The sequence below is a fragment of the Vavraia culicis genome (genome assembly GCF_000192795.1).
Source record: "Vavraia culicis subsp. floridensis unplaced genomic scaffold supercont1.1, whole genome shotgun sequence".
Lineage (NCBI taxonomy): Eukaryota > Fungi > Microsporidia > Pleistophoridae > Vavraia > Vavraia culicis.
Window position 1 is genome coordinate 206181 of NW_007360604.1, and position 24426 is coordinate 230606.

At 39.4% G+C, this 24426-nt stretch overlaps 12 protein-coding genes across 12 annotated transcripts; 7 read left to right on the forward strand and 5 right to left on the reverse strand.

Moving 5' to 3' along the window:
* Positions 1-1046: 1046 nt before the first annotated feature.
* Positions 1047-2167, forward strand: VCUG_00102 (uncharacterized protein). Its single transcript, XM_008074931.1, has one exon. The coding sequence runs from the start codon at positions 1196-1198 to the stop codon at positions 2075-2077; it is 882 nt and encodes a 293-aa protein (XP_008073122.1). The 5' UTR covers positions 1047-1195; the 3' UTR covers positions 2078-2167.
* A 526-nt stretch (positions 2168-2693) lies between these two features.
* VCUG_00103 (uncharacterized protein) lies at positions 2694-5173 on the forward strand (the record flags this gene model as incomplete). The annotated part of the gene is made up of 1 exon (XM_008074932.1): positions 2694-5173. The coding sequence occupies one exon, from the start codon at positions 2694-2696 to the stop codon at positions 5157-5159; it is 2466 nt and encodes an 821-aa protein (XP_008073123.1). The 3' UTR covers positions 5160-5173.
* An 854-nt stretch (positions 5174-6027) lies between these two features.
* Positions 6028-7593, reverse strand: VCUG_00104 (uncharacterized protein; the record flags this gene model as incomplete). Its single annotated transcript, XM_008074933.1, has 1 exon — positions 6028-7593. One exon carries the CDS (start codon positions 7591-7593, stop codon positions 6049-6051), a length of 1545 nt encoding a protein of 514 aa, XP_008073124.1. The 3' UTR covers positions 6028-6048.
* Positions 7594-8212: 619 nt separating this feature from the next.
* VCUG_00105 (uncharacterized protein) lies at positions 8213-8777 on the forward strand. Its single transcript, XM_008074934.1, has one exon. It carries the CDS (start codon positions 8285-8287, stop codon positions 8639-8641), a length of 357 nt encoding a protein of 118 aa, XP_008073125.1. The 5' UTR covers positions 8213-8284; the 3' UTR covers positions 8642-8777.
* Positions 8778-9300: 523 nt separating this feature from the next.
* On the forward strand, positions 9301-12274 carry VCUG_00106 (uncharacterized protein; the record flags this gene model as incomplete). Its single annotated transcript, XM_008074935.1, has 1 exon — positions 9301-12274. One exon carries the CDS (start codon positions 9301-9303, stop codon positions 12070-12072), a length of 2772 nt encoding a protein of 923 aa, XP_008073126.1. The 3' UTR covers positions 12073-12274.
* Positions 12275-12565: 291 nt separating this feature from the next.
* VCUG_00107 (uncharacterized protein) lies at positions 12566-15075 on the forward strand (the record flags this gene model as incomplete). Its single annotated transcript, XM_008074936.1, has 1 exon — positions 12566-15075. The coding sequence occupies one exon, from the start codon at positions 12566-12568 to the stop codon at positions 14939-14941; it is 2376 nt and encodes a 791-aa protein (XP_008073127.1). The 3' UTR covers positions 14942-15075.
* Positions 15076-15792: 717 nt separating this feature from the next.
* Positions 15793-16968, forward strand: VCUG_00108 (small GTP-binding protein domain; the record flags this gene model as incomplete). The annotated part of the gene is made up of 1 exon (XM_008074937.1): positions 15793-16968. One exon carries the CDS (start codon positions 15793-15795, stop codon positions 16921-16923), a length of 1131 nt encoding a protein of 376 aa, XP_008073128.1. The 3' UTR covers positions 16924-16968.
* VCUG_00109 (uncharacterized protein) lies at positions 16927-18819 on the reverse strand (the record flags this gene model as incomplete). The annotated part of the gene is made up of 1 exon (XM_008074938.1): positions 16927-18819. One exon carries the CDS (start codon positions 18817-18819, stop codon positions 17092-17094), a length of 1728 nt encoding a protein of 575 aa, XP_008073129.1. The 3' UTR covers positions 16927-17091.
* Positions 18820-19660: 841 nt separating this feature from the next.
* Positions 19661-21140, reverse strand: VCUG_00110 (uncharacterized protein; the record flags this gene model as incomplete). Its single annotated transcript, XM_008074939.1, has 1 exon — positions 19661-21140. One exon carries the CDS (start codon positions 21138-21140, stop codon positions 19743-19745), a length of 1398 nt encoding a protein of 465 aa, XP_008073130.1. The 3' UTR covers positions 19661-19742.
* Positions 21141-21829: 689 nt separating this feature from the next.
* Positions 21830-22247, reverse strand: VCUG_00111 (uncharacterized protein). Its single transcript, XM_008074940.1, has one exon. It carries the CDS (start codon positions 22212-22214, stop codon positions 21897-21899), a length of 318 nt encoding a protein of 105 aa, XP_008073131.1. The 5' UTR covers positions 22215-22247; the 3' UTR covers positions 21830-21896.
* A 412-nt stretch (positions 22248-22659) lies between these two features.
* VCUG_00112 (uncharacterized protein) lies at positions 22660-23126 on the forward strand (the record flags this gene model as incomplete). Its single annotated transcript, XM_008074941.1, has 1 exon — positions 22660-23126. The coding sequence occupies one exon, from the start codon at positions 22660-22662 to the stop codon at positions 23047-23049; it is 390 nt and encodes a 129-aa protein (XP_008073132.1). The 3' UTR covers positions 23050-23126.
* An 11-nt stretch (positions 23127-23137) lies between these two features.
* On the reverse strand, positions 23138-24342 carry VCUG_00113 (uncharacterized protein). The gene has a single exon (XM_008074942.1). The coding sequence runs from the start codon at positions 24298-24300 to the stop codon at positions 23215-23217; it is 1086 nt and encodes a 361-aa protein (XP_008073133.1). The 5' UTR covers positions 24301-24342; the 3' UTR covers positions 23138-23214.
* Between the last annotated feature and the right edge of the window lie 84 nt (positions 24343-24426).

The following is a 24426-nucleotide window of genomic DNA, read 5'->3' on the forward strand; positions in this document are numbered from 1 at the left end:
TTTTTTGCAGGTACACATGTGTTCCTGCTGTTCGACCACTATGTTAGTTGCTTGTTGTTCTATTACCATCATTTTTGCTGCTGCCAGATGATCATGGAGAACGATATGAAGTATTGGTTTAAACAAGCCAAGCAGCATAATCCGTTCTCTGTATAAAAATTTTGTTTCCTAATGTAGAAAAATAAAAATGGGAAACCGTAGTTATCAAGCTAGTGAGTCTAACGCGTTGTTTAGCTGGACCATCTTGCAGACATCAGTTATCTTAGGCATGGTATTGTCACTACGATTGGTTTTGCTGGTAGGTGATTTAGTGTTTTGTTGAAATTTACTTTGGTTCTAGCAGGATTTGATCAGGAAATAGAAAACATTCGCGGACAAACCATAAAACATGCTATGGCTTCTATAAGGTTCGTGTCATATTATTTCCTTTATCTTGTGAAAATGTTTGACATTTTAAACCGCTTATGAAACGTAAAATAGCTTTGAAGGAAATTTACAATTCCAGTGATGAACATGTGAAATACAAAATTGATATTTTGTCAGAAGATAGATTGTACTCCTTGCAGTATTAGTGTGTTTGTTTGAATAAGGACATAACACTCGCAATGTTTCGTAATAAAAGGAAATTGAAACTGTTAAAACAGAAATTTGTATCGGTCATGACCAGAATCAGTCATATTGATGCTACAAAATACGAAAAGATGGCAGCGCATCTCTACTCGGTTTCTCACATTAATTATTCACAACACGCACAATTAGAATACGTAAGATAACATGCCACGCGTGAAACGTGTTGCTGTTTAACTTTATAGCTATAGCACAAAAATTTGAATAACGTAACATGAAAATCTGTTTTATAGACAAAAAGGTGCTGTTAAAATGGCTGTAATATTTAAATATAAGCCGTCTAATGTGCCCTACAAACTTGCGTGGATGTAGGTTTGCTCCATACACACTAGCAGCTCTAGTTACAAACGCGATACCTCCGAAATATGTTCACGAAAAAACACATTTGTTTGTGTTGTATGAATAGTACCAAAGGATATTTTAAAGAAGAAAATTTGCCTTTACTTATCAAAAATCAAAGGTAAAAGAGAGCAGCAATATCAGGTGTAGAATGAAATGAGAAAACAGCAATTTGGGAATCGAAGTGCGATTTATAATTTGTAAAAATATTTGAGGCCTTTTTGGCAGTATGAGAATAGTGGAAAGGGGTTGCGTACAATTTGATGAGAAATTGCTTTCCTTGGCATTGACAGATAACTCCATATTAACTGGCGGAACCAATAGAACGCTCTATAAGCTTGATATGGATCTACAGGAACGGCAGATTCTATGTCAGCATGAAAAATCGATACGTTGCATCTCAGCAAAAGACGATTTGATCGTCTGCGGTAGCTATGACGGCAATGCTACGGTCCTGTACCAGGACAAAATTTTGGATTTGATAGAGGGACCGGAAACAGAGATCAAAGGAGTTGATATACTGAGCGGCGATAGGAAGGATAATTACATATCACTCAGCACGCGAGGAAAAACCGTTTGGGTATGCAAACTGAACGAAAAGATTGAGATTGATTCCATACTTGAGGATCACACCCAGGATGTAAAAGGTGTTAAATTCTTCGGCGGCTTGCTGTACACGTACGGGTACGATCACACTGTCAGGATATATCAGCGTTTTACGATGTATGACGATTCATGGGTTCTTTTACAATCGCTGGAAGCACAAAAGGAGACCGTTTGGGACGTGGAGGTACTGGAAAAGCTCTTTATAGCGAGTAACGATGGCTGCATTTACGTTTATAAAAAAGAAAAGGATTGGATCTTTGATTACTGCTGCAACGTTTCGATCTATCCCATTTATTCACTCTGTAGAGTTGGAAGCTTTCTGGCACTGGTGGTTGACAGCAAGTCATTGGTAATTGTTGATGACACGTTACAGGTCAAGTGCTCATTGGAGGATGCCCATCAAAATGACATAAATTGTGTGAAATACACCGGGTATAACAATACGCTTGCTACGTGTTCGGATGACGGCTACTTGAAGGTTTACCATGTTGATTTTTCTGAATAGAATCGTGCGATAGGCCTTGTTCTTACTTAATCCGTGGTAAATTGCGCGCTACGTTCACTAAAAGCATATTCAGTAAAAACGCTTGCACCAGTCTTCATTTTATCAGTTATTCTCCTGCTTAGGATATAGCGGATGTGTTTGCTGTACGGCAATTAAATGCTTTAGAGTTCATGTGGATCACACTTCCGTATTTTCATTTACGATGCCTTCATCTCCGCTGTGTATTTGATGGCTATAACGAACATTAACGCACCAATTAAATGCTATATTTTAATTTATCACTGAACAATGTGAACGTTAATTCGAACAATTTTTCTGTCTATAACGGGTCAAATGTTCCTTTTGATGACGTTATTGGATGCGGTTTTTGCACACGTAATTAACAAAGTTGATTTTCGCCAAAATTTCGTGTTCTTGATCCACTTTGACCAGCACTCTGCCCGCATATAAATCATGAATTAACAAAAAGCACCGTTTTCACTCAGCAATAGCCGGTTTAAACGAAATAAATATCAAATTAGCGGTGCGTACCGGCATCGTGATGAAATCCGCTGTCGCCAAAACAGTGATTTAATTTTTTGTACCTTTTTAAAATAAAAAAAAATTTGCCCTTGTAATGACCGAGGCAATTAAGCATCTTTTTCAGAACACGCTAAACCCCGATCCACAGAGACGCAGAGAATCAGAAGATGAACTGCAAAAACTTGTATCTAACAAGGAATTCGTGTATTCGCTTCCTGGCACCTATATGAAGGACAGTGATCCCATAATACGGCAGGTAAGTGCAACGTTTTTCAAGAATGCTGTCGTTGAAGACCTGAACTTGGATGCCGTGAACTTGGCGGTTAAGGACCCCCTAAACGCCGGTATATACGGGGAAATCATCTCACAACACGTAGCTAAGAGCAAGGAGTATGTTGCCGAGTTCCAAAATATAATAAGAGGTGATCTCGGCAAAGAGTCGCTGAACACCGCACTTCTGATCCTGAATGCGTATGCGGAGAGAGATAGGACGAAGTTCTCCAACGCGGCAACCTCCTCGCTTCTACAGGACGTTGATCCGCTTCTTTTCTTTGGTAAGTTGAAAAATTGTCAGGAGTTTAGAAAGACGCTCTCCAAAATATTCGATAATTACTACGTACCGCCACAAATGCTCGACAGTAACTTCTTGAGAGAGGCTATTTCTCACGCGTTGACATACACCGACAAGTATTCAGCCACCTTTCTCCTGAGAATTTCTACAAGATCATTCAAAGGGCTTTTAAACTGCGACGACATCCGAAATGACGAGCGCATTCTCAACTATTTCTACTGCCTACGAGGATATGACCAGTACAAAGCCGAGTATTTCATTTTATACTGCCAGGATGAAAATTCTGATCGCGTGTTGCGTCAGGATATGCTCAATTCGCTCATAGAAACGTTAATAATACCAAATTTGGCATACAAGGACACGGACGTACACGATGATCTTAAGTTGAAGTACAATTACTCCGATGACACGCATAACTCTTGCTCGCTGCTGTTCACGGACATTCTGAAAGTCAGCAACAAACAGGATGCTATTCTGCAGTACATGAAGAATTTGTTGCGATCAGAGCATCCAAAGGAAAGGTACGTGGGATTGTCGTTGTTTGTGCAGTCTGAGCCTTTGCTACGTGGTTGTAACCTGTATCCCGACTTTGTTGAGTCTGTTAAGACTTGCTTGGAGGATCCCTGCGATTTTATAAGGTCGCAGGCCTTCTACGCGTTGCAGCTGATGGAAATTGGAAGTATAGGCGAAGACAGGCGAAAAGTGTTTAACATGGTTCTTGCTGCGCTTAAAAGCAGTGATGAAAGCATAAGAACTAACTCGGCGCTTTGTTTGCCCATATTCTTCGATGCCTCAGATCTCCGAAATGATGTGGAACGTAATTTACCGATTATCCTGAATACTTTGGTCTACAACCCCCTGAATCTTGAGCAGATTAGCGAGACACTCGAAACGGTCATTGATACGTTTGACATTTCCAGTTATGCAGTTGATCTGTGTAAGAAGATGATTGATAGTGTTAAGATTGACAACATAGAGACAACGCCTTATCTGAGGATTATAAGTGATCTGATTTTGAACCTTGAGGAAAAGCAAGATGTGGTTTTCAAAATTTATGAACTTGTGCTTCCCACATTGTTTTACGTTCTGAAAAACCAGAAGTACGATTTTTACATCGAAACCTTGGATATAATTAGCAATATTCTCTACGTTTTCAAGACAGGTGACCGTAACATTTTGGATTTGATCCGTATGATTTTAGAGTCCGATCAAAAAGAGCTGATAAACTGTTCCGAGGAGATGACGTATCTCCTGGATAACTATATCAGTCACTGCGCGGTATCAAACCTGGACAAAATAGTGAGTTTTATCGATGCTTTGTGTTACCAGGACGATGAATACTTGTTTGATGAAGATTTCATTAATGGATGTCGAATAATCGAGAGCCTGATTCTAAACGGAAAGTATATTGCTGATGTCAACTATATGGAGCACTTCCTGAAGGTAGTCTTCGACAATTATTCAAAGCTGGATAACAACAGCCTTGTCTATGGCCTAGAGACTCTTCTTAATGCCCTGAACGTTGACACCTGCTCGGGTGGCACAAGAGTGTACACGATATTGAAACCGAACATGGATGTGTACATACAGGACATGTATAATGTCAAAAAGCGATTCAGCAGGGTGCACGACAAAAAGATAGGGCTGTTGTTCTGTGCGAATATCATGCGTTTTGAAGAAAATTTCGAAGTTACAAGGTTCTTGGCGCTCTTCACTCACCTTCTCTACACTTATGATCAGGCCGAGGTACTGCGCCAGAGAATAAAGAGCAACGAACAGGCAGAGGATGATGTTGAAACAGAGTACGACGAGAGCGATGAATATCTGGAGGAGGACGTGTATTTTGTGACACCCCTTGAAAATATCAACGTTAAGGGCTTTTTGCGGTCAATATTGCCGTCTCTAGAAAACGGTACGTTTGGATACAAAGTTTTTAGCGCGATGGATCCAAGAGAAAAAGAAAGAGTATTGGCAATTATTAATAATTAAATCTATTTTAACTATCTGTGTATGTAATTTACGGAATAGTTGTGTAATTTCGCGTTCTGCCATTCTTTTGCGGGTTACATGAATTTTCCCCTCAGTAAGCTAAATTATTCAATTTTGCTATTCCAAGACAGGGATTTATTTAATGTTGATATTGATGGACCATTTATTGGTAATTAATGTTGCTTAGGTCCATCGGTTCTCCGTTATCTCGTTATCCGGACTTGTGGTACCGTGGAGCATGCCAGTCGGCACTATATTCGTATCGCTGCATGCAGAGCCTATCGACATTACCACAGGCGAGTTGTTGGCAGATTCTGAGTTTAAAGCAGTTATGGTCTGCACCGTGTTTAATCAGCTCACCAGATCTGATGAGTGTGAAATAAAACTACAAAATATTCCTAAGTATAAATATGTAGGGAGTTATTAGGTGCGGGAGTATTATTGCAGTTTAGATAATTGACAACACAAACCGACTAGAAAAACAGAAATACCTCGTATACAATAAAAGCATAATTTGCTTCTGTACTAACATTAACTATGAATTTGTCCTATGATTCTCGTAACTAAATCCTGTTTAAAGTAATTCGTAATTAATTCGGATTTAAAACAAAAAATTCCTTTATTGACAGGTTCTACCATGAACTCCTACCGGAAGCATTTTAAAGTTCGCCACCACGATACATACATGCATTTCCAACCAAAATTACTTATGATTCCGTAAATCATACGTGACCCAATTTATTTGATGTGTGCAACATTGATAGTAGAAAACAGAATTAAAGTATTCGGTCTTGTCCCCCAATTGTGCATACGCAAATAATCAGGAAGGCGCGTAGCCTGGAAGACCTGATGATAAGATTATTTTCATGCTGAGTTTAATGAAATACTTCTACAAACGTAAGTTTTGATCAAACATTTTCATTAATAGCGCTCTTTTAGCGTTGTAATTGATTTTGTTCTTCGGATCGTTAAGTTTTTCTTTTCTTTGCAATTTACTCAAGCAATATGCCTTAATTTCATCAACTAATCCTTTCTTCTGGCTATCATTAAGCTGCATACCATTCAACTCGCTGGTTTCTTTCTGAATCAACTTGTTAAACTCGTCAATATTTTGTTCATCCAACGCTTTATCCATTACATTGCGGTGATAATCCTTGATTTTGTTGTAGTTGCTTGCTGTCTCTTTCTCCCTTTTGTTCTGTGCCCTGAATTTATAACCGGCAAACTCATCACACACTCTATCTAAAACCCTCAGGTACTCCTCGTCAAGACAAAAGTACTCCAACAGCAGATCATCAACATTTTTGTAAAACAACATCTGAACATCTCTAATCAAATATCCTTTCATGATCTCTTTGCATTTTTCGATGTAAGCTTCAATATCTGTGAACTTCTTAATGCTGGCTTTCTCCTCTTGGAAAAACGCAAATATCAGTTTGAACAGCTCATCGTCGGCATCTTTGTACCTGTAACTAAGCATCATCAGAGCCATCTTCAAAACCAGAAGATCGTTCTTTCGCTCATAAACATCAGACTGTTTGTCCCTCATGCTTTGCAACAAACCACGCACCAATTCTCCGTAATTCTCCTTCAAATCAAACGATATGTCCACATCCAGCAGATAAAAATCTATAAGAAGAAAGCCTATCACATTGTATACATCGTTTTGTACATCACTATGCTCGTTGATAAGACCAAGCATAAGATTCTTTCTCAAATAATTCATTTTGTCTATAATTTCTCGCCTATCCCTCAACGTTCCAAAAATGTACAAGAAATCGTATACTTCCTGGATCGGCACATTCTTTTCCAAATCATATCGAAAATCAAAAATTACCGAGTGCTCAGCGCTCATCTTCTTCACAAATTCGCATCCCAAGAAATTGAACAATTCCTTGATCTGGTTTATCCACTCTTTCACGTTATTTTTAATTTTCTTCAGTACTTTATCTCTGTTATCGATCAACCTCAAATTAAACTTGTTGTAAAAACTGAACTTCCTGAAATCAAGCGAATATCTCTCAAGTTCCTGCAATTTGGCAACTATTTCACAAATATCGGTTGTTTCCTGCAGCGTTTCGATCAAAACATCAAACTTATCAATTTTTTGGAGCGCAATTAACGCATCATCGATATTTTTTTCTGTCTCATCGATACTCTTCAACTCTTCAAGATTTGTTTTAATCTTCTGTGCGGTGTCCTGCAAGTAGCTGTTGCTCTGGTTGTTTAATTCGATCAGATTCTCCAAAGATTCGTTCACCCCGTTCAGCGTTATGCAAAAGTCTATGATTTGCGCATATGAGGTCGTAATAGTGCTTAACAGCTCCTGGTCGTTCTTATCTATTTCTTCCTGCATACTACTCAGTAACTGCTGGTTATCATCCGATTTACTCGCCTTTTCAATCTTTTTGATGCTGTTTGTCGCCAGTATCATTGAAGTGGGGTGGATTAAAAAATACCTTAAGACGATGTTTACGATGACTGCAGGTAACTAAAGCCTGGATAACTAGCGCTTGGCAAGTACTTGCTGCTGGTGTTTGTCGGTATGAACACGTACAAACAGACCGTTGCACCAATTTAAAGCTGTTGCAAACTTTAAAACCTGGTAATAAAAAGAATTAGTAGATGAGGTGCCACAGAATATATCTCAAATTTAAATGCTTATTCTCAATAGAAACTACGTATCGTTTTATTTTTTGTGCAAGAGACTTTTCTGCTATCTCATTACGGCAGTTTCATCTTTTACAAATCAAGAACACCATTCGGATGCATAAATAATTCTTTGACTTCTAAAAGTATTCACAACTAAAAAAGATTGGCAATAAAGCGTAACAGCCGTTTTATAAAAATAATAGCAGCAAAAACAAAATGGATGAGTTTTTGCTGGTTTAGAGAGCAACGATGTGGAAGGATGGTGATGAAGTTAATTTGATAAAAATTGTAAGACCAAGTCGTGCGTGTGCTTATATCTTTGATACTGTTAATACATGGTAATTTGATAATATTGTGCTGATCAATACGTTGTTTTGTATTTGTGCATTGATGTATTCGATAATTGGCCAAAAAGTGTGAAACCGTTTCATATTTATCGCTCGAATTTTAAACCCCAAGAAACCGCGGTAACCATGGAAAACAACGATTTCAAGAAACTGCTTGAGGGTGCATTAAAAGTAAAGAATAGACGGACAAATGATGATGAACAAGAGTTATTTGAGGAGGACTCTGCGGGAAACACCTTAAACCGCAGAAATGTTCAAAGAAAAAAGCGGGCATGTGAAAATTGCGTTTGTGGCAGGGCGGAAGGAAAGAAGAAGCTTGATCCAGAGGATCTCAAGAAAATGAACAAAGAAGAGATCAAAAAACTGGCAAATGCAGGATGTGGTGGATGTAAGATGGGAGATGCGTTCAGGTGCGGAGATTGTCCCTTCTACGGACTCCCTGCCTTTGAGGAGGGTGATGAAGTGTTTTTTGATTCACCATGAGCCAACAACAAGCTCTAAATACAATCAATCACACGTGTGGGAAGTGCTGAATCAACATATTTCTAACCACGTTTTATGTTGTGTGGAAACGAAAATGACTTTTTCATTTATTTGAAGTAAACTGTTTTCAATCGTATTTGCCCTACTTTGGGGATGACATAGGTTGTTAATTTTTGAGCGGTATTGAATAACGTCTCGTTACAGAGTCTGTTTCCTTCCCATTTTTTGTTTCCTAACCAATTTGTATCTTTCCTTGTAAAGCCGTAAATTTGTTTTCTTCTGCAATCGTGTGTAAAAACGAATAGTTGTGGTCTACGGGTCGAACATAAGCGAACTAATGAGAAAATACCGCTCACGTGCAGCAACATCTGTGCACGGGTTGCTCAGCAGTTAATTTTTTGTTAATTAACAAAATTCCTGAGTGAAAGTCCCGTATGAGTTACCACAGTCATAATGCTATGTAGAATGTCGCTGAGTATTAGATCAACATTAGTGGATGTACCATGCTGTGATACACCCTATTCCTTGCCTTCTGCTCTTTTGCAGCTGTAATTTCCCAAAGCAAACTCGCTTATTAGCTGCAGCGCCTATTCCTCGCTTTGTCCGTAGCAAGCAATCGCTTCGTGTCCAAAAGCTCTAAAATTCTCACAGCCCCTGCAATGTATTTTGCTATCAGGACGATCAAAAAATCATCTTCGGTGATCTGCGCTGCGAATGTTTTTTACCAGCAAAAGATGTGTTTGGCTGTGAGCACAGGGAAGTACATAAATTTCTACGAAATAGTTGCTGGCAAGCTTAAAAAAATAGGAGATTTGCAGTTGGGCTCCTTTGTTGTGTCCATAATTCCGATCGAGAGCAAGAAATTTGTTTTGATATCTCTTGACAACCAATATGTGGTCTTTAGCGATCAGAAAGTCGTGAAAAGAGGAAGAGTGTCAAAGGAGAGGTTCTGGAGAGTGGAGAATAAAATACAGAAATGCGTGTATTCCAACGGAAAGATAGTGATACTGTTCAACAACAACAAGCTGAGCATAATGCATGTTGCCAGTAATAGTATAAAAATAGATGACAATCTTAAAGACCTGCTGGCGTACAATGTGTACGACATCCTGGTGCACAAGAATGAGATAGTTGCTTTGCTGGGCGATATCGAGGGCAAGACATACATCCACCACTATCTTTTCAAGGAGAACAAGAAGGGAATCATGTTCAAAGATAGGAAGATCATGTCAAACGCACACAGGATACTTATGGCGAGTGACAAGTTGTACGTATTCAGGGACGGGATGGTTACGATTATCGATGACGACAACCATGTGGACATGCAGTTCGCAAACCCGTCCATGATAAATGGTATAGAATACAAAAATGGACTGCTATTGACAATGGAGGATAGAGAGTTGGTGTATATCTGTGACAAGGTAAGTATTCTGCACCGATTCAGCGATACAATTGATTGCGTTGTTCCAACGAATGACTTGCTGTTCGGACTGTCATTTTACGGCCACAGCATTCTTTTCCAGATTCAGAACACCGTAACGGTCACAGACACGCTTGAGAACGTTTCACAGCCCACAAATTTGCATTTTAGGAAGGACCTGCACTTTTTATCTGGGATGAACTTCAACAACTCGATGTGCGAGATGAGCTATAAAATACCGGTAGAATACGAAGAGCACATTAACTTTCCTAAGATTGTGAAAAGATCCTGGAGGTACGATGAGTACCTCATCGTGTCGTTTCTAAACGAGGGGCTGATAATGAGGGGCAAGACGGTCTGGGAGAAGATAGGAGAGATACAGAACTTGAAGGTGCTTGATAATTGCTGTGTGTTCAACACCAAGACGCACATCTACAAGCTAACAACCTTTCTTACGGCCAAGGAATCAAAAAATATCGTTCTGTCGGATATTGGGGATGATCATGTGGTAGTGTACACAGACTCACAGGAAATAGATGTCTATGACACGCAAAACTTCTTCCTACGCTGCGCAATTGTGTTTAACGCGGAGATCAGCCTGATAAAATGCGTATCAGATCTTGTGATGGTGTCCACTTTTGATAACAAAATGCATATTTTGAGCAAGGACTTAGTAAAAGTCAAGGTTTTCGATTTTGAGTGCCTGAAAAGCGCACAGCAAATGAGCAACGCCTATTTAATTGTAAGTACACTCACATCAAGAATTTATGTGATGGACCTGACCACGCAGCAGGCCAAACTGCTCTTCAAAATGGAACATATCATACACTTGGAGAAATACAGGGATGGTGTGTTTGCTGTTGGTAAAAATGTAATTTACATTAGCAAGCAGTTGGTCTGCTATGATACTGAACTGAATGATCTGTCTTCGATGCATTGTGGTGATGTTCTGCTATTTACCCGAGAGAAGTCCATTTTTACAGCAAAACTAGGGCCTGAGCCGGTGTTCAAGATCAAAAAGAGAGCAATCGAAGGGGAAGGTCTTTTTTTGACACAGGGCAGACACGATTTTTACCTAGGATACAGACAAGACTGCTCATCGATCCTTACACACGTTAAGAGAGGCAAAGAGCGTAATATAACGATTGCTAATGAAGTGATACGCTCAGCAAAGAGAATAAACAAATACCTCGTTGTAGCAACGAATTACAAAGACTCTCAGGACAACAATTTTTCGAAGCTGATTTTGATAAAAAGGATGAAGAAGATCTATGAGGTTTGCAAGCAGGGTGCGCTATTCTCCATTGATGTGTATAAGGACTACATAGCTACATCACACGGTGTTTTTCTGACGATCTATAGCGTTTTGAACCAGGTACTGGTCGAGCTTGCACAGATACCCTGTCCTATATTTCCATGGAAAATCAGGTTCAACGCGTTTAACCTGATGATATGTGACGTGTTCCGCTCTTTCTCTGTTTATCAGTTCGATCCTGAGACCAATACCATCATAGAGAGAAACCGGTGCTTCGAAAAGTTCGTTGCTGATGAAGGAATAGAAATCGATGACGAGTATTTGGTGTCGGATGCAATCGGTAACCTGTTCAACTGTGTTAGTGATGATTTGGACAACGAAATAATCAAGCAAGGAAGCTTCAACTACCAGGAGGGAATAATATGCATTGAAAGAGGCTCGCTGAACATAAAGAAAGACGGAGACACGTACTATTTCTCGACCAGCTCAGGATCGATAGGCGTTATCAAAAAATACGAGGATAATCAAATACTTGACCAGATCAAGAATGTTATTGAGGTGATCGGAACAAACTTCGTGTTTAATTATAACGATGCAACGGCCTATGAAACAGAAGATGGCACGAAAGGATCCATTTGTTTCATAGATTGCGACGTGCTTGCCAATTACAGGGAGTTTAAAGATGTTATTTCCCGATTTTGTTCCAACTATGATGATATTGAGCCGTGGATTGAGGAATTGGTCAACATCCATTAACTAAAGTTATGCTATTCTGTATTTTGTGGTTTACCCGATGCACATGTACCTGTAAAACACTTCATGAGATGTGTTTTTGATAGCAGTTTTGCTGCACGCCATTAGATAAATAATCACTTACAGATCGAAGCGGAATTAATGGCATAACAGGTAAATTATCGATGAGGAGTGTGGAGTGGGAAATAAAGTATTTTTAGTGAAAAAAAATATTGGAGACAACCGTACTAGGGGCACAGTTCCAGCGTTACATACTGTGCTCATCCTGTTCCTTACAGGATTGTTTTTTACTTTGTATTTTTCTCTTTAAGTGCTTATTACGCGTATTCTTAGAAGTAACCAAATCGTATTACTGGATCAACACCGCGTGAAATACAAACACGGGCGAATAGTTTGTTAGTTTTAACGGAGCTACGGGTGTACGTGTCACACACCATCAATTTTTACACCGCTCCTATTTTTAAGCAGGTGAAAAAAAAGAACCTTAGGATTGGAAATGACGATTTACGCCGAGGTCATGAGAAAATGGAACAAAACCGTAAAGTTAATGAAAAATGAAATAAATGAAGAGAAAAAGCGAAGGTTCAAGGAGCGTAAGAGAAATGTGAAGAAAACAAAAGTAGCAAGCGGAGAGATGTTAGTAAAGAAGGAAATGAATGGTGTGCGTGAAACATTGGATGATTACCAGTTGATTGAACTAAAAGAAATGAAGGAAATTGCCAAGTTAGAGGAGGAAAAGATCATGAAGATGAGAGAGGAAATTAGGAAGAGGGAGTTGGCACTAAAAGAACAGCAAAGAAAAAATGAAATAGAGAGAAAAAAGGATGAATTAAGGAAGAAGAGAGAGGAAGAGGCTAAAAGAAAGGAAGAGATGGCTAGGAAGAAGAGAGAGGAAGAGGCTAAAAGAAAGGAAGAGATGGCTAGGAAGAAAGAAGAGGAAGAGGCTAAAAGAAAGGAAGAGATGGCTAGGAAGAAAGAAGAGGAAGAGGCTAAAAGAAAGGAAGAGTTGGCTAGGAAGAAAGAAGAGGAAGAGGCTAAAAGAAAGGATGAGATGGCTAGGAAGAAAGAAGAGGAGATTACTAAAAGAAAGGATGAAATGAAGAAGAAATCAAATATTAAAGATGAAGTTGGAAACAAACGCAAAGAAGAACAGAGCAAAGACCATTTGGAACAAGAAGACGGGTTGGTAAAAGAACACAAAGATGAAATTAAAAGAACAAGAGAAATTAAGGCATGTAAGAGGAGACAAAAAAGTATTACGGTTAAGAAAGAGCTTCAAAGGGATGATGAATATGTAAAGTTGGAAGATGAATGTAAATACAATCCAACGAATGAGATGAAGCGTGATATATCGGTGGTCAGTGGAGTTGAACATGAAAGAGAGGATGGTACAAGCACAATCAGGTCAACGACAAGAAAGAAGCGCGATACCACTGCAATAGGTAGCTTGGTTAAGAACAAGAGGCGTGGGAACGCCACAACATTTCTAAAGCAATCTACAAGGAATGGAAATGAAAATGGAGAAAGTGCTACAGAAAGAGTAGCAAAATGCGGTGACAAACCTGTACATGGTACAAAAATGGAAAAAGACGAGGGTTGTCCGGTAGATGGTGCGAGGATAGAAGAACGTGCGGTGCACAGCAAACTTACAAAAGATCCTGTTGAGCAGGTGACTTTTCTTCAGCAGCATCTAAACGCACTTGAAATGGACAAAAACAAGGAAAGTAAAAAAACGAGAAGTGTATGCAGGCGCAATGTCAGAAACGATGCTATCATCGCATCTACCGTCAGAACGAGTAACGAAAACGTTCATGAAAAAACGAATGATGAGAACAATCCTTTTCATACAACGGATGAAAGCGTTAGAAAGGAGAACGTTTATAGCGGCTGCTTGATCAGTGCGCTGGACCGCAGTAAAATTGAACAGCTGCAGGGCGATGTGAGCAAAAGATTGGCCGAAAAAATCGCGGAGGAGAGTAAAAACGTGCTAAAGCCGAAAAATAACAACGTTCAGATGCCGCCTTTTGGCGTAGACATCACTGGAAAGATCGAGCGCGTGCCTGAAAGGAGCCATAACGAAGAGAATATCAATCCTGACCTGGAGAAGGAACGGTTCCACAAGCGGATGATAGAAAATTCTCAGCTGGTTGAGGAATTGATGAAGCCATTCCCTTGTAGGAAGAGCAGCATAAAAATATTTCTTCCAAAGAAGGCCTCCTCCTCGCATAGCTCCTCCAACGGTGATCTTAAGGATGAAAACAACAGCTACGTCAGGAGATTGAACATATATAAAAAGAAGCATCACCAAACAAGACGGCAGCTTAGACGACAGCATATCCTCATGCAGAAGAATAAACAGCTAAATCAAGCATTTGAGAAAGTAAAGAATCTCTTCTTAGAGAAAAAGATACGCGAATCAATCCTTGTAAATAACAGCCTGATGGATCAGTCGATAAGAGTGGAGGAGAACAATAAGGTTGATCAAAGCGTTAGAAAGCCTTTATTTGAGGTGCCTGGCAAAGAGACCATTCCCACATCACGAAGACCAGATCTGATCTACAGGAAGGCTATCGACAAAAAAATGTCTGGGCTGAGGTTCTCAACACCTCGCAAGTCGTTTGACCCGAGTTCTTTTGTTCCGAAGACCAATTTGCCATCCTTCAACGCAAAGAACGAGGATGTGTTCAAAACCAGTTTTAAGAAGAAGGCATGGGCGGTTGAGGACAATATCACGGATATTGTCAGCAATCAGAATCATTTTGAGATCGAACAGTACTTTAGCGCACCAGCCATTGATATATGTGCGATGTTCCCAGCAGCACGTAGCATCTCGAACGACAGCCCGAATAAGTTTGTAACTAACTCTCAATAAAACGAATATTGGTAAGTAATTGAGATTACGATGTTATTCTATGGCAGCACAGTGCTATTATACCGTATTTTATGTACTCACCTTCACAATGACATCATTGGTTGTTAATATTAAAATTAGTACCTCATCATGCTCTCATTGCATAAAAAATCTTTTTAAAGAACAATTGTTAATAAAATTACGATTAATAAACGATGGTTTTGATGGGAAAGACCTTTTGCATCAAAACCGGTTATGAGTGCGCTTACAGCGGTAAAACACGTTTTTATGGAACAGCAATTTTTACGTTGATTCCCATAATTACGACCTGTACAAATATATGCTGGCTGCATGAAACAACTGCTCGTATCACGGAATCGGTTTGAAGCACAGATCGGTATTTTGTGTTTAAAAGGACATTAACCAATGCCATTTTTACCAACATACGTTTACCTCCGCACACATCATCAACAACAGATAAACATATTTTTCTTATTTATACTTAAACGCTACGTAATAGCACTTTTTTCAGGATAAGCTTGAAACATGAGCTTAAGACTTCAATATTGCAAACCATTCTTGGCCGCCTAAACCGCAAGGGCTCCTTCAGTTGCGGTGTATAACACGCCATTTGCCACCACGAAAGGTACAAATATCAATCAGGCCGTTGCAACAGCTCAACCCAATTGCATACGAAGAATTCTTCAAGTTCGTCATCGTAGCAACGGGTCACTTCGGTAACAAAAAGAATTGATCGATGTATGCCTTGCTACGCCATGGTAATTCGTTTGTTTGTTCTTCTACCGCGGTTATTATCGTGTATTCGGTCACAACGCTACACAAAAATTTTGAACCGTGCTGGGAACCCTTACATGTCAAACGTGGAGAGGATCAACGATATTAAAAATGAAATGGCCCGCACACAGAAGAACAAGGCAACAGCCCATCACCTTGCACTTCTGAAGGCTAGATTGTCAAAACTGACACGCGAACTCATTGCGCCATCGAAAAGCGCAAAGAAAAAGGGCTCTTTCTTCGAAGTGAGGAAATCGGGAATCGCTCGAATAGGTTTTATCGGATTTCCTTCCGTTGGAAAGAGCACGCTGATGAATCAGCTGACAAATGCAAAGAGCGTTGTTGCAGAATACGAGTTTACCACTTTAAAGACTGTACCCGGTATCATGGAGATGCACCAGACCAAGCTGCAGATTCTTGATCTACCGGGAATCATAAAGGGTGCAAGCTTGGGATCTGGAAGGGGCAAACAGGTACTTTCTGTTGCCAAGACCTGCAATTTGTTGGTAATTGTTCTGGATTCTACGAAGAGCTTGACCGGTCTGACAACAATCAAAGAGGAGTTGGAAGCTGTTGGCATTAGGCTGAACAAAGAAAAACCAAAGATAAAATTTAGCACGCGAGAACGGGGAGGTGTCAATCTGATCAGCAGCATCAAAATCGATGAGGTCGTTATAAGGGACATTCTAAAAGAATACCGCATAAATTCGTGTGAAATTATCATTGAGAAGGACTACTCGCACAACGTGAACGATGCTGAGAACGAAATTATTGATGATATCATCGACACCATAGAAATGCACATCAACCCGTCCTCCATTGTTTATATACCTTGCTTGTACCTCTTAAATAAAGTTGATAAGGTTTCTCTTGCGGAATTGGAGGTAATGTGTCGTTTGCGGAATTCGTTCCCTATTTCGTCGTACCATGCCTGGGGAATTGAGCGACTGAAGGACCGGATCTGGAAAGAGCTGAATTTGATACGAATTTTTCCGAAGCCAAAGAATATGGAAATTGGTGATCCGGTGGTTTTGAAGCGTAACAGCACGGTTGCCGACTTCTGTGATGCCATACATAAAAACATGAAGGAAAAGGTTACGTACGCATGGGTATGGGGCGCTAGTGTTAAACACAATCCGCAGCGAGTCGGGAAGGAGCATGTTTTATGTGATGGTGATGTTATACAGGTTGTAAAACAAGAACTGTAGCGCTATTCGCCATGGTAATTTTATTAAAATGCGTTAAACAGAGGATTGGCACGTACGATGGTCTTTTTATACGCGTGCTCAACGATACTTTCGCAAAATTAAGTCGTTTGACCATGTTTTCTGCAGTTGATGTGCTCGTTTTCCGGGTTATTCATTCCGTGAACGTACCTATCTTCGTAGGTACTTGCCAAATACATTAAACATCGCATACAATCCACTTAACTTAAAAGTCATTCCCTTTCTAACTTCCTCTCTCATAGTACGGGCCAACTCGTTCTTGGACTGTTCGAGGTGTAGCTTGGCCGTGAAGTATTTTTGTACTGCCATAATATCCGCGTCAGAAAACGGATGAACATTTACGAAACGAAAAAATACGAGCAATTGGTCCTTGTACCCACGAATTTTAAAGAAGTACTCGGTATAGTACGACATGAATTTCTCAAATACCAGTTCATCAGAGCGAAGAATCCTCTGCATTATTCTCGGAATAACAACGTTATTTCTAAACGGTTTCGGGTCATTGCCCAGGATATATGAGTAATCAATCTGTAGTACGCACTTTCCAGAAGTGACCAGAAAGTTGTCATCGTTTCGATCGCCGACTCCAAACAGGTATGCCACTAGTATACAGGCAGCAAATGTCTTCAAGAGGACTTCTTGCTGTGTGCTGCTCAGCGAGTTCAGATCGGCAGTTTTATTCCTATATGTAGCTGAAAACGTCTCGGCTTCCAGCATCTCGATCACTCCCGAGCGGCTAGCAAAAAGCAAAATCTTGTACTTCGCCGTTTTCAATTTCAAGAGGTAGGAGACATACTCAGTAACACATAGCATAAAGAAATCGTTGCTTAGGTTGTCACCACATTTGTACAGCATGTTCAGTCGTCTACTTTCTGTGTTACAAGACACTTTGATCGGGAAGTTATACGATTCGTACACCCAAATGTCGTCTACAACGATTTCTCTTATCTCCTCATCCATGTCGAAAAATGAAGGTGCGTTTATCACGCAGGTTCTATTTTCAAAGTAATATCCGCTCAGCAAGAATGCCATTTTTTTTGTTTGGCTGCGAGTTTTCAAGAAATTACATAGTTTATGGAATTTTCGAATTCGTGTGTATAGGTGCAACTGCTGATGAAGTTTTTGTTGCGATTCAACACCGAGCATGCTCATGTACGATCGATAAGATCGTTGTGTCATCTGCGTGTGCAGAAGTTCGGCGCTTTTCATCGACATTTTTTTTGTTTTGTACAAAAACCGCAGCGACCAGAACAGTTCAAACCGGTATTTGCTGTTTATAAACGAGCATCCAGAAAGAATTGCATTTACGATCGCTGCCACACCTTTCATCATGCCAAAATATTTTTGTGTGTCGTTCCTAAAGAACAAAAACTGCTGTATGGTCATTACATCACCGGTATTTTTTTGATGTTCTTCCATTAATTCGTCAATCCGCTGAATATAGCATCTATCTTTGCGGATACTCTTTCTAAAAATAATCGTTGCGTACCATTTACAGCGTTTTCTTGCCTTTGAATCGTAGAAAAGCACTGCTTTCTGCTTACTTTTATGTCGGCACGTCTCGGTTGATATTATATGACTCAGAAATCGCACACAACAATGTTTGTCTGGTTGCAAATCCCTTTGTTCTCCGTCTACTCGAAACACTTTTCCACATTTTGTGCAACTCTGCAGAGTGTGTATTTCGTTCAGCCGAATCTCCGATTTATGATTTCTTATCTCGTATTGTAAATGGCGTATGGACGTGTCCAAAAAAAGGCGAATAGTCCTGAAGCCATAAGTGAAATAAGTATGCGTGTAGCCTAACACGGTTGTTACTCTCATTATTGTGGTGTTAAAGTACCCCGTCCTTATGTTAATCTCATACAAAATCAACATGCCAGCACCACCTATCTTTGCTTGTATTTGTTTACAGCAGGTGATAAAGACAAATGTTTATGTGATGCTGATATCGTGGGCCACTTCAATTGCTGGCAGGAACAACAAATTGCGCTTGAAGTTTGAATGCTTTTCGTTTACACACGAAGTTGTAGCTCGTCATAAAATTAGTTCGGATGGTATTTTGATGGTCTAAGAAAGAGTTGAAGAATATTCTGGTGCCAAAATACTACCGTAGATGGTTTGTTAAAAGAAATAAATGAAGAGAGCGGTGCAGAGAATGAACAAATACAATAGATAAATGAAAATGTTATAATGTTGCTGTTCAAAGCGGTAATTTATTTAATGCTGGCTTGGAGCGGTAATAATTAAATGTTGTGAATCGCTTTCACCATTCTTAAGTGCTATTGATCACAGTACGTTTTTTACGTATAGAATAAAAGTGCAGTGGCGTATAAGGTGCTATACATAATGGTTAGGTGCAGCGCTGGTGATCAGTAATGGTATTCTTCTAGAGTGCATCGGCCTACATTGCCATATTTGCCCATAGTATCTACCAACTCCGATGACATAAGCTTTTTATATGATGGCTAGCGTGTTGTTAAATATTAAGTAAATTTGTACTTGCTCATGGTTATCCCGAATGATGATGAATATAGCGGTACTTAGTGAGAGAGAAGAAAATGAGGGATAATGCGTCATACCGTACAGATGTATGAGATATTGCGGGTTTGGCATATTATATCTATCTTTAGGTTTATGAGCTGCTCGTAACGAATCAATATTTGCTATAAAACATTGTTGTACCATTAATACCCCATCATGGCATTGTTAAGTAAAATTACCGCTTTAAACTACAATTCTAACGCAGAATAACACACAAAAGAATATTTGGCTAGTCCTTGCTATTGTTATGTACCCGTCTACTCGTTCACCAGTGCTAAAATACTATCATCCAGTTTTACGCCGCTCTTCATCCAAAAACCGTACAAATTCAAAGCGTATTGCCTGTCGCTTTTTTCCAACAACGTATACGCCATCCCGTTCCTGGGAATGCCATATCGCATACGCCCGGTACGTCCTACTCTATGAATATAATCATCTACTGTGTGTGGGCAATCATAATTTATAACACAATCGACCTTAAAATCAATGCCTCGCGATAAAAGACTTGTACATATCAGTATATCAATAAATCCACCGTTAAACCGTTCTATGATACTATTTCTATCTATTTGCTCCTTTCCAGCATGAAGCGATTCTACTATCGCGGTTCTTTTCCAGTCGCTACACGAAACATTGCTGTAACCCGTTCGATATTCGTACCTGAACAAATTTCTGAGTTTCATTGTAAGCTCATCCGCTCCATCCTTGGAATTTACAAAAATTAAAACATTTTTTTCGATCATTTCCTTGACAAACGCAAACTTTTCATCAACCAACTTTATGACCTGTGTCACGTGTTCGTTGGCTGCATTTTTGTTGCCTATAAAAACACTCACATCAACTTTTATGAGATTTCTGAACTGAAGACTATCAAAATACGTGGCGGCGAGCACACAAAACCGCGGATCTCTTATCTTTTCTACTACCGCCCTTATATTACGTATGAATTCCATGCTTGTCATTTTGTCTGTTTCATCGAGTATCAGATGAGAGAAATCACGCACAAAGTTATTTTTTTCAAGCTGCTGCAAGAGTTTCCCCGGCGTAGCTACATATATTTCACCGTTTGCTCCTTTGCTGCATCGTGGTTTCCCTGCTTTGGTCGTCATCCCGCCAAATACACTCTTTACCCCCACAAAGTGTTCCAAAAAAGACTTTATTTGCTGGCAAAGTTCTCTTGTTGGTACCAAAATTACAGCTCCATTGAAACTAGGATCTCGTCCCAATTTCATCATTATAAGTGGTAGTGCAAAGCAGAGAGTTTTCCCTGTTCCGGTTGTGCTCTGTCCGAAAACGTTGTATCCGCTGAGAACAAGCGGTATTACTTGCATTTGAATAGGTGTTGGCTGATTTATGTTTAGTTCTCTCATCTTGTTGTGAGTATCCAGATTGAGGTGCACATCATCAAACGATTTGAGCAGAAAACGTTCAATATCTGCCACGTGCACACTTTCTAAAATAATCTTATGTGTAAGTCTGCATGCTCTCATCTCAGCCAGTGAATACGTGCGGATGAACCATTTGCGATTGTTTAAACGTAAACTTTCATTTGCTCCATCCGATTTTGTGTCATTTGCATTCCTAATTGTTAGTTTTCCCTCTTTTCTCAACCTGTTCTCAATTTCGTCATAGAATGTATCAAAGCTGTCTCTCATAGTCGGGGGATTTGCAGCTACAGGGCATATTTCTAATTTTTCTGGCCCATGTCCGTTGTTGTAAGTAAGAAGTGTTTTAGGGCTTGATCAACGTATCACACATCCTTTTCGTACGACGAAAATATAAATATTCGAATCATTCCTGCGTATGTGCCCTGTTAGTGACTTGTATCAACGCGTAAAATGCCTTTCTAGGAAAAAGCACTTCTTAAGAACTCTGTGAAGAAAAATAATACTATGAACTTAACGGACAATCATTAGCACAACTCGTTATGAATACAAGGATTGATAAGTGCTTATCGCTTTGCAATCATGTTTTATCATCCATTCACGTTAAAACTGGCAGAAAACGCAATTTGCCAATAAAAGATAAACTTTTTAAATAGCATTCATTTGAAGACTCGTCCAGTTGTTTCTGAAGAAACCAGGTTCAGAAATTGATCAGACTTAAACAATCATATAAAAATAGACTGTGTATGTTTATAATATGGTGAATGAGCTGCTGGTATGCCTTCGTAACAATTCATTCCATACTGCCCGTCTATATTCTGTAAATGGTGGTATTCTTGTTTGCCAGAGTAAAGATTGCGAACTAACGTTTAAAAAATAGATAGTAAGTTTATTTACAACACCAACACTCGTACAATTCATCTCGTCTATTACTAGCTCATGTAATTGAACCAAGCTATCACCAGTTCTTTTCAAAACGATAAATTAAATGTTCAATACTAAAATCTGTTCCGTATAACTTTTAACTCATTTATTGTAACTCTCTGCCCGTTTTAAGTTTTTCTCCTTCTTGTCGACAATCCTGTTCTCAGTAAATATTCTACACGTCTTCTTGTCGTATCTTTTTTTATTCTCAAATTGCAAAAACCGCTCCAACAGCGCAGATATTTTTAAGAACGTGAGATTTGCCCGCTTATTTTTCCTATTGTAGTAGTTGTATGCTTTCAATGACTCTAAATATGCTGCAAGCAAATCTATTTTGAGCAACATCACTTCACTTTCATCACTATTGTTTTCCAAATCTTGTTTCGTTTCTTCGTCCACTTTTTTCGGTACCACTTCCATGAGGGATACAACTACGGCTTTACTTAGATTAACTGCAAGAACTTGAACGGGGATAACCACAAGTTAGAAATTACGTTCGATCCAAAAGAACTAGAAAAGTGGTTTATTTGGGTAGTATGATGTATGAGAGGATAAATAAATATGTGTTAAGCGAACAACGATTCTGAACAGCGGCACATATACAAATTGGTAATTTTACGTGAAGTAATGTGCTGCTGTTAAAATAAATATTGTAATTGTGAAAACAATTTTGGTTTAGTTCATTGTCTCAGCTGAATAGAAATTTATAAAATATAAATAAGCGAATTTTAGTGAGAGCAATATAATCGATCAGTATTTACCAACAAAAAGCTTTGAACACATTCAAAGTGACCCGTCTAATTGCACATATGCACACTCAATGGTGTTATTTTTAATTATTTTACATTATTTTCTCCCTTAAGTAATGTCTGGTGCATCAGATAAGAAAATAATCGCTGCCAACAAACAAATTCTCAAGAACTTGCTCATTGGTGAAGTTGTATCAATGGTCCCTGTCCTAACGCTGCTGGCATTCCAACGCTATACCCTGTTAAGTCTTGTGTACCTTTTTGTCGAGCTACTGGCTATACTTCTACTGTACAAATTTTCAAAAGCAAAAATTGTCGATTCTCGGGCCGTTCCGTGTGCAAATCTCGGTGACAAAGGTGTTATTGGCCTGTTATTCGATTTAGTGTACCTGTGCTGGATAGGAAAATTGGTAGTTATTTTTTTCCGGTGGTCCATTCTCTTTACCTTGGTTATGTTTGGTGCGTGTGTGTACTACGAGATTGTTGGCAGGCACAGAAAAACATAGCATATAGGGACCTTGGTTGAATTATTTGGCTTATTAAACGCTGTTACCTACACCATTAATATTCATTTGGACTCACAGGCCTAAAAAATGTTTGTAAAAAAATTTATTGTAATTTATGTTTACGCGGTAATCATGGGATACACTTTTCACCATGCGTGCTTTTGGTCATTCTTTCTGCACATCTCGATCATCTGGCGGCGGAAGACTTATCAAAATGTTGTACAGACGGCTAAAGCTAATATAGTAACAGTCCTTGTGCACACGCGTGTAACCCGCATTGTCCTTCAGCACGAAACAGCGTTTCATGGCGTGCTGCTTTAGCAGTGATTTGTAATCGAACTTAACGCACCAAGTGACGTGTTCGTTTTTTATGGCATCGAAGTCGTGAAAATAAGAATACTGGGGCGAAAACTTTCGGCATATCAAAACGTATCGGTACTCATTCTCCTTCAGAAAATCGAGCACAATTTCCAACTCGTTATTTTTTTGACGAATTGTCGAATTGACGTACGTGCGATCAGAAATATCGCTTTTTCGGGTAGTTTTCAGTTCCAACCAATTTATATTGTCCTTTGCCTGTTCACATCCATGACCAAAGCTGTCAAGATCTACCACGATCAAAAAATCTACAGGCTTCTTTGTTCTACATAATATTTCCGGCATCTGTTCCAGTTTTCTATGCATTCTAGTCACATCCACTCTCCTGTCCTTAACAAAAGTCTCAAAATACTTCCTCTGCTCGTATCTGTCCCAATCCTTCTCTACTATTTTCTGTTTGGCATGAGATTCCGCCCGTTTAAATAGCCCTTGGTAATCCTCGAGGATCACAAATCGTTCCTTTGCTGTTTCGATGTCATCGAACAACCTGAAAAAGTACAATTCAAAAATCATGAAACAATTTTTTTCACTCACGTTACAACCCTTTAATGAGCGAAGTAGCATGTTTTTGTCAATCTTCATGTTAAGAATGAAGTGTATCTTTAGTATTGCGTAGTTATCACCTCGTAAAAGCTGTCTCTGCAGTATTTCGCTGGCTCGGGGATGCATACTAAAGAACTTGCGTATTCCTGTCCGTGATTCTGCGTTTAATGATATCTGCCGGCAGAATTCGTTAATTTTCTTCAAGTACTCGTCATTAATGTAACCCGATGTTTGTTTACCGTCCAAACTTGGTTCTTCTGTGCCTTTGTGCGTTTTTTCTGTCTTATGGGCCTGCGGACCCTTCTCCTCTACAGCTTTAAGTTCCTTCATTTAGACGGGCCAGTCAGTGTAATTTTTAAAAAGGGCTTCGCGCGATTCTGCGAGGGGGCAAACTATCAGGAATGGAGTAATTGCCGCATTGTATGGTTACCCTACTCAGTTCTTTAAAATATTCAT

What these genes read in the sequence shown, in the direction of transcription:
- VCUG_00111 (XM_008074940.1), bottom strand. Translation starts at nt 22,214, where the DNA reads ATGGAAGTGGTACCGAAAAAAGTGGACGAAGAAACGAAACAAGATTTG.
- VCUG_00102 (XM_008074931.1), top strand. Translation starts at nt 1,196, where the DNA reads ATGAGAATAGTGGAAAGGGGTTGCGTACAATTTGATGAGAAATTGCTT.
- VCUG_00105 (XM_008074934.1), top strand. Translation starts at nt 8,285, where the DNA reads ATGGAAAACAACGATTTCAAGAAACTGCTTGAGGGTGCATTAAAAGTA.
- VCUG_00113 (XM_008074942.1), bottom strand. Translation starts at nt 24,300, where the DNA reads ATGAAGGAACTTAAAGCTGTAGAGGAGAAGGGTCCGCAGGCCCATAAG.